Here is an 8,941-nt window from a genome sequence, read left to right as displayed (position 1 = left end):
AAAAATACTCGATTCAGATTGGCTAAAAAAGAGAGTACATTTGTAACACGGGGGCGCAAATTGCAAATTAATGCACGTTTCCAAGGTTACAGTTGAATGACTCTTGAACGACGGTCTTGTAAAAGTTATGATTTGACAAACGTTGTAATCTGTTTCAACCAATCAGTTGAATGAACTTTATCGCAAATGTCTACTTTAAAAAAAGTATATTAGAAATAAGTAATCACATGATTTCTTGTGTAATTTGGTATGAATAAGCACTTGTTTTTCAGACTACACAGACTACAAGTTGCACTCGCCAGATTTGTTAGAATGAAAAATTTACTCGCGCTCATTTATATCAAATTGCACTCAAAGTAACGGGGTTACTTGCACTAAATGTATTGTAATTGTTATTACAACAAGATTCCAAGTTTAGTGTGGAGGCTTATATTAATGGCATATGTTGACACCTCTAACAGTTCAAATGGGATTATCGAGTGGACAAGTCGTTCAAAGAGGCAGTGGCCCATGGAACGACATCATATTGCACCTTCAACCGCGCAAGATGCTCACTGAAGACTTCACTGCGACATAGGTAAGGATATAGCCTTTTCTTTAACCTTTAGGGTCTAACACGTACGCCCTTTCCAACTTCAGCGCCGGCTGGATGAATTTGTTTTGCCACGTTGTGATTCGTTGATTTGATCGTCTGCTTGTCTTGTGACTGTCTAAAGTGATTTTTGTGGCCTCGAATCAAATTAAAATCTCTGTATAGAGTTAACTGAGTTATACGGCTCTAGTTTGAAGGACTAACTTCAAGGTTTCTCGTTTTCTTGCTGCCATTCCGTTCAGTTTTCTTTGACTATTCTTTCGACATCGTTCGATTTTCAAATGAAGAAACGGATTCTCGATATGCCTAGTATTGCGTCTATTCTACTCATTCTGTTTTCGGAGGCAGAAAAGAGAGGATAATGCCATTCGGTCCACCTTGAACACGTTTAAGATCATCGAAGAACACAAGACAACGTATTGCTGTAAAGTACGATCGTCCGGGTCCTGAGAAGGACTGTTTGAGATGACATTGACAATGTCAATGTCTTCTCAAACAGTCCTTCTCAGGACTACACTAACCCGAACGATCGTACTTTACTTAATGATATGGCTCCTGGGTTCAAACCATTTACAATTTTACAATTATGCATATTCATATTTCATATACGGCAGGGATCGCCAAAAAAAGGCATCTCAGCGGTTGAAATGACAGCTTTAAAAGTAATCTCTTAAAAAAAATTTGCCTCCATGTGAAATCTAATATAGAACGACCTAATGGGATTTTAAAATTTTGTCTTATCTTGCTCTATGAGCAAACGTCCAGTTTCTTAATTTGCTTGTTCCACAGCGCAGAACAAATTTTGTGATCATTGCTTTTGCTTCGCTTGCCATGCCTTTTAGCTTGTGCTCGCTTAATTTCTCATGGCAACTATCTGCAGAATTGAAATCTTGCATGCTCATTTCTAGGCGGGACCGTCACTTTTTTTTTTACGACGCTGACCACGTTCATCTTCTACCCGGGTACCCTGACATGGAAAATTTGCGATTGGCATTTTACGTTCAGCAACCGCTGGGATGGTTCATCGGCAATGCTTCCGTGGTGCCTCGAGACACATTAGTGGACATTGTCAGTGGCGCACGCTCCTGGATTGAACGTGCTACCGGAATAACTGTCATCAATGTGGAATTTCTTATTCCGCCCTCGTCAACAACTTCGTCAAAGCTAACAACACAGTCCAGATTTTTAGATGAAGGGGAAAGCAGCAGGGTTGAGTGGAAATGGATTGCTATCGGTGTTTGCGTTGGAGCTGCTGTCATCATCTCTTTGTCAGTCATCTTCATCGTGTTATTGTGGTAAGTATCATCCTAAATTTATTATAGCGGAGCTCACAGAAGGCTCGTGCGCGGAGCAACGTATGGTAACCCATGAGTTGCTTTTCTCATGGTAATCACGGCTAGCAGTATTGTTCGTGGGAGCGTGCGAAGTTGCCCAATAATAATAATAATAATAATAATAATAATAAATAAGCCCAACATGGCAGCCGTTTACAGTGTACTTCCTTGAGATTGGACATCCATGTTATGGTCAATTGACACCTGTCAAGATAAAGTATCCGCTGACCAGTAGCACGTGACAATATCGCGGGCTCATCAAGGTCAGCTGTATTTTTAAAAGTTGACCACTTACCACGTTTTGGTTTTCGAATGGATCGCAGGCTCAAGCCAGATTGGAACATTTAAACATAAATGAGGTTTAATTTTCGCGCGCTGTCTGTGGCTCGACGCGGCTGCACGGCGATACTACGTCAACTAAAGCTCTTAACAGTCCACGCTTTTCGTGTTCAGTTGCATAACGGTTTGGAAAATATTTTTTTCCTGCATTTTTCGCCAGTTTCAATCCAAAAGATGATTCTGAATATTCAATTTCCCGTCAGACGTTTATTTAGCACTCATTTTTAAAGGTAAATGCACGACTGTGATGGTATTTGGTAACCTAGGCAGAAAACCTGTAAACTTCCTATGTAAGGGGGGGATATTTATTATTTTTCCAGCTCTTCTTGTTTTAACTCGTTTTAGATCGTTTTGTTGGTTTTCTTTATTCGATTGCTTTTCGTCACAGCTAAACAAAAAGAAATCAAAATTGTTTTATCCCTTAAATTCGTTGTTTAAGTAAGGCCAGTAAGAATAAATAAACCGGGGGGTCCGCTTTTGGAATTGGTTATATCTATTTAGTAAATTTTCAGCTCCGACTATTAGCCAATAGTCGAAGTTTTACGTCATATGGAAAATAGTGCGCCAAGATGCTCTTTCCGGACGCTTTGTAAAATTGTGGAAATAGAAATCGGCGCCAAAACCCGGTTTGAGAATTTACTAAAACATTATTCCATTCGCTCTTGTTGGATATGAAGTGATTATAACCAACTCGCGCTACGCGCTTGTTGGTTATTTTATCACTTCATATCCAACTCGGGCTCATGGAATAATTGTTATATATTATATTCAATATCGCGTTCTGATTGGTCAATGGTAAATGCATTAATGGTCAAAAGTTGTTATGGAAACACAGTGATGGAGTAATTTTGTTGAGTAAAGGATATATTTGCTGATATCATTGTTTACATTTCCTAAACATACGAGCTTGCTCACAGGATCGAGTTATCGTGCTATTAGCAAATTGACTTCAAAAAGGTCACGAGTAAAAAACAACGATTGCGCGCTGTAAAAATAAAAAATCGCCCATGAAGTTTCTCGTGCATGTTGAGAATTTTCAAAGCATTACGCCTACGGCTGGAGCAATAGACCATTTTCGAATTGTCAAGGCTGGACTTGATCTAGCATGAAATGGAGGTTAATGCGGGCAAATTAATTTGTGTGTGAAAATATTTACCCGCGTTAGCCTCCATTTCATGCTAGATCCATTCCAGTCGTGAGAATTCGAAAATGGTCTAATTTGGGAACTTTCAACTGATACATCACTCGTGCCGGCCATAAATCACGAAATGCAATCGCCTTGAAACCATTTCCTATGCTTATCTAGTCTATAAGGGATTCTGAATTGTTACGGAAAACTCCCAAGAGAATTTTCGCCTAATTGGCTTAGGTCCTCAACCGAAATTCGAAATATAATCAAGTCCAAAAACCAATTCGGCATTAGTCTGTGTTTTCTTGACTCAGTATCGACTTAAATCAATCTCCAACCTGTAGCTCTAGTGTTTAAGTTACAGATATTGATCCTTCTTCTCATCTTTTTCAAGGTTAAAAAATAGAGAAAGAGAAAGATGTAGAGTGCAAACAGGAGCTGAAAAGGTCGCTAAGAATGTGGTGAGAATGGAAGCTTACTGCAACGAAGCTGTCTCGGGACAAGAACCAAGAGCAGACACACATATGTAACAGATCATAGTCATCCCTCATGATCAAAGCAGTTTTTCCAAATTCCTGGCAACATTGTTGGGACTTCACTTTTCCAATTTAATTATTCTCCGAAATCGTCCCAAATGCATTGTGTTGTTTTTAGATCCTTTTTATTTAAAATTCACCTTTTTTTTATTCACTTTGGAAACGGGAAAAGTTGCCATACACTCTTCTTATTTTATAAGAACCTTTTTTTATAAGAACGTTGAGGCTGAGGTTATCTACAATTTTAAGGACTTATTAAGAACATTCCTCAGGCTGAGGGATTAAGCACGTTTTTATTTTGCGCATTTTAAATGAAAGTCTGATGTAAATTTTAGAAGCCGCACATCGCAAAAATAGAAAAGAACGTTCAGCCTGAGCTCCAAAATTTGACGCTATTATATATAAAAAAAGAGTGTAGTTCGATCCATGACCGAGCAATGAAGTTGAATGGGTTCGATACCGGCTTGACGTCACAAATTACTTTGCATCGCTGTTTTAGGATGCGTTCGATTGACCGTATTCCGGAATAGGAATACATGGAATAGAAGTTAGAAATCCTTCGTTTTTACGGATATTCGCATTAAAATTGTCAAAAACCTTCTAAAATACTAATTTAAACATTTCTTTGTTATCCTTGTGGCTTCTAAACAGCAAACATACCGTTTTAAATTATCACTCCTCGTATTCTTATTCCGGAATAGGGTCAATCGAACGCACCCTTGGTCTGTGACGTCAACCTGATATTTTAAAACCCATTCCTCTACTTCGCGCGGTCGTAGGTCAAATTACAACTACTTTTTCTCGTGACTTTTAAGGAACTTCTAAAATAGTGATTTCGGAGGAGAACGGTTAGCAAATCAAGGAATAGATGTTATAAAAGTGCAGGGAGTTTTTGAGCAGAAAGAGTTTTTTAGGGTACGTGACAAACACTTTGCAATAAGTAAACAAATGTGCAAACCAGTCCTGATAGACAGTTATAGCTTTGAACATTTTTGACACTTAAAACCTTTGGAGAATGAAAGGCGTTTGCCTTATTTCTATAAGTGTTTCAGAGAAAAGCCACGCGCGGATCATAATAGGCCATTTCCGAGTTCATGTTTGCCTCTTCTTCAAAGCGAGTCTAAGTGCGAAGTTTTTGTGATGCTAATTAGTTCTACTTTACATATGAATGAAAACTAATTTTCATAAGAAAAACTTCGCACTTAGACTCGCTTTGAAGAGGAGGCAGACATGAACTCGGAAATGGCCTATTGGCCAATACCAGTACCATCTGACAAACTAAGCGCACTCCACTCAATTCAGTAACCAAAAACTAGCAGCCGGCCTGAAAGAATCTTAGACGTCGTCTGTGCGTGCTGTATTTACGACGCCTTGTTTTTTTAAACTTCTGTGGCCCTTGAGGGATAACTTTCGGGGTGTAAATTACACGAAATAGGAGCTATAAGTGTCACTTTTTTTAGCTTGAACCAAAGGGCTTTAGGACAAGCGAAAGTGGCTTTATTTCGCAATAAGAGAACTCCCAGTGATACGCAGACATTCATGTAAGCACCGTAATATTATATTACATTTAAATTTTATTTCATTAATACATATCTCAGCACTTTTCGTCGAAGGAAAAGTCGTAAACTACCGTAGTACACTTTGCAAGGAAATGTAACCATATGTTTTGTATACGATAAAATAAATATTGCTATTCTTATAATTTACAGCAGTAATTTATTGGTCACAACAATTAAGAAGGTAATTAATTAAGCCGTCCAAGATTAAATTACATTTTGAAATTAGCTGAGGAGAATCGAGAGTTAATGTTGCACTTTTCAGCGCTCCAGATATGTTACACTGAAGGCCCCTTACGCGCGCCTTGCAGCTAACTATGCGATTTTCGGGTCGCAGCTTTACAGCCTACTATTTGCACGCTTAGTTTCTGCAACTTTAGATTTTTTTGTAATTCTTCAAGTTGTTTCTATCACCCCGTGAATTACAAAGTTTCTTCGCTTCTCTCGTTTATGTGATTTTGGCTCAGAGCCATACAATTCCTCAGATTCCCCCATTTATTTTGTCAAGCAGATTTATCGTTGCCTGTCTCAGATTTGTTACAATTGAACCCACTGGGAACTCGGAAAAATGGGAGCCCCAGATGGGATTCGAACCCACGACCCTCCGTGATATAGTACAGATGCTATAACCACTGAGCTACTGGAGACTCTATGGTGAACAAGGGTGAAATGTGGGTATTTGACCCACATGTGGGTATTTGACCCACATTTCAAGTCAAATACCCACATTTCACCCTTGCTCACTATAGAGTCTCCAGTAGCTCAGTGGTTAGAGCATCCGTACTAGATCACGGAGGGTCGTGGGTTCGAATCCCATCTGGGGCTCGGATTTTTCCGAGTTCCAGTGGGTTCAATTGTAACACCTTTCACTTAATATGTGTTAAACATTGTCTAAGATTTGTTCGTTAAATGCCCTCTTAAATAACCTTTGCACTGGAAGCCATCTAACTCTTGCATTTTGGCTTAACAGCCCAATGAATATCTGTCTCGAACCAAAATCAACTCATGTTTCAAAAGCTAACGTAAATGTGTACCTAAAAAACAAGTATTTCAGAGTTCGAAACGATTGCTTCGATTTTAACACCCAGTATGACTTTAACGTGTGCACGTTACCCAAACTAGCAGTTTATTGCCAACAGATTTTTGGTTTTAATGGGGGAGGTGGAGAGGTCTCACTTTCCACCTCGCTGTAACTGTCTTCTCCAGTCTCGTCATCATAATCCCCAGTCTCCTCTCCGTCGGTGACAGTATCATCCCCAGTCTCCTCCCCATCTGCAAAATTTTCGTCTTCATCAACGACTTCCTCCTCTTGGACAGCAGCAGTCTCCTCCTGGGCATCATCATCTACTGGATAAACTCGTCTTGAGGATCGAGCAGCACGGATTCGTTGAAGTCCCAATTCGCGGGCACGCGATGATCTATCTAGTGCCCGTTCCACATTAGCCATCAATCTGTTGATTTCCATGTTGTTAATGGCCATATCAAGTCGAACCTTGAGTATATCAAGGAGCTGGGATTGGCTGCTTTCATTAGAAACTCTCTTTTCCTGGGATGCTTTCAACAGCGAAAGAACGGACTTAGATTCTTCGTTGTTATCAGCCAGCTTTGGCTGGCAGTTTTGCGATTGTTTGATTCCAGTCCCCGAAGACAACGAGACGTTGGATTGGTTTCCAGTAATGGGCCTCTTGAGGCGTCTATCCGGCAACGTTCCATCCGAAGAATGCTCGCTGGTAACGGGCGGCTGTACAGCAATAACCTTTGCAGTTGATCGATCATGCTCCATTTCAGGCGTGGCCGGTTTTTCCAGAACTGGAATAGCATGACCAATGACAGTTAAATCTGAAGTCGAAGGAATTTCTTGGTTGACGGACGCGCTTTTTGCACTAACATTCCTTTCTGATTGGAATGATTGGAACGAAGTCAAGGAGAGTTTTTCCTGGAGAACTGATTCTGCTTTGCTTCTTCTTGACGCTTTGGTCTTGCTGAATTGATTCTTCTGTTTTCTTTTTACACTTTTCTCCTCTTTTTTCTCCTTTATCAACGAATGCTTCTGAATTGGCGACTTTTCCTGTGAAAGCGAGCAGTCACTGTTGGTCGCCTTCGCACATTTACAAGATGAGAACCAATTTCCCATTTTGCAGACTCTTTACAACAAAACACCTCAAAAAAGCAGAGAATCCAATGACTGCTTGCATCACAAACGGGAAAAATTAGAATATAGCGTGGATGCGCGCGCTCACTAACTTCGTCAGTCTGGAAAGTACTTCTTAGCAAAACGATTATCGCACCCTGAAGTCAATTTAGCATTAAACGGGACTTATGACTCATGGCTAGAGAGCTTAGCGGAAAAACAATGTCATTATACAACGCATTTCGAGTCTCGTTGTGTCCAGGATAATAGATAGATTCAGAAAGAGAACGCGACGTCAAATGACCACAGCGCGCGCGCAGGAATAATTGCGAAAGACTGGACCGAGAACGCCGTCGTGTTGTCCTCACTGAAGTGATTTACATTTGAGATGATGCTCTAAAATGAATTTGCGTTACTTCTGGAATGTATATCGCTGTTTCTCTTTTTTATGCCTTACTCTCTGGAATAATACGTCTCACTCATCTTTGGGAATGCCACTGGGCGGGTTTGAGGCTTAATAAAGCACACAAGCCACGTAGGGCAACCGGAAGCAAGCTTTTTCATTCTTAGTACGGGCACTCTCATTGGTACATAGCCGTGTTGAGATGAGAGTATGTAAACACGGCTGTGACGTCACACGGAAAAGTTGTTAGGGCAGTGATTAGGGCGCTTGCCTTGAGATCCGGAGATCCCGGGTTCATGACCCGCTCTGACCACTCGTTGAATTCGATCCTGGTAGTCCCTGTTTCAACTTCCCAGCTATACACTTAACTGGTTTGCCTCCAGCCAGTTGGGATTCTTATCAGTTGTTGTTGTTATTCTATTTCGTCGTTTCGTAGTCCCCTATGGGGAGCGGTCAATTAAGTATGTATGTATGTATGTAATTTTGGATGGTTTTGTTGTAAGACGCGCGTTTTGATTGGTTGGTAAGAAGTATGAGCATGTATCAAGAAAATCTGTTTTTTAAAAAAGTAAAAAAAACAGCAGTTTCCTTCAGTGTGGTTTTTTTTTAGAAATATTTTGGAAAGCAATGGAGAACCTTTTTCCGTATTTACATAGCCTCGTGATCTAAACACTCGGGGGAGTTAGGAGAATTCTCGACAGTTATTTGAACCCATGACTGCGTCTCGGGTTTACATAACCATCTCGAATTCTCCCAACTCCCCATCGTGTTTAGATAAGGCTATGTAAACTCGGAAAGAGTCATCTATTGCTTAATAAATGTTGTTGAGTATCGTTCAGGGCCCGCGCGGGGGAAGGGGCCGGGGAGCCAGGGAACGTAGAATAATAATAATAATAATAATAATAATAATAATAATAATAA

At 40.3% G+C, this 8,941-nt stretch overlaps 2 protein-coding genes across 22 annotated transcripts in view; one reads left to right on the top strand and one right to left on the bottom strand.

Moving 5' to 3' along the window:
- The window catches only part of LOC138003020 (uncharacterized), a 33,500-nt gene extending 27,866 nt beyond the window's left edge, over window positions 1-5,634 (top strand). For all 21 annotated transcript variants that reach the window (XM_068848977.1, XM_068849090.1, XM_068849074.1 and 18 more), the window contains 3 exons: window positions 462-577; window positions 1,501-1,887; window positions 3,789-5,634. In XM_068848977.1, the coding sequence (XP_068705078.1) occupies window positions 462-577; window positions 1,501-1,887; window positions 3,789-3,924 (639 nt within the window). In that variant the 3' untranslated portion in view covers window positions 3,925-5,634. The remainder of the gene's footprint in view (window positions 1-461; window positions 578-1,500; window positions 1,888-3,788) is intronic.
- A 978-nt stretch (window positions 5,635-6,612) lies between these two features.
- On the bottom strand, window positions 6,613-7,620 carry LOC137971908 (uncharacterized). Its single transcript, XM_068818650.1, has one exon. The coding sequence runs from the start codon at window positions 7,618-7,620 to the stop codon at window positions 6,613-6,615; it is 1,008 nt and encodes a 335-aa protein (XP_068674751.1).
- Window positions 7,621-8,941: the final 1,321 nt, after the last annotated feature.

Source organism: Montipora foliosa, chromosome 1, assembly GCF_036669935.1.
Source record: "Montipora foliosa isolate CH-2021 chromosome 1, ASM3666993v2, whole genome shotgun sequence".
In the NCBI taxonomy this organism is placed as follows: domain Eukaryota; kingdom Metazoa; phylum Cnidaria; class Anthozoa; order Scleractinia; family Acroporidae; genus Montipora; species Montipora foliosa.
This window is presented reverse-complemented; position numbering and strand designations above follow the sequence as displayed.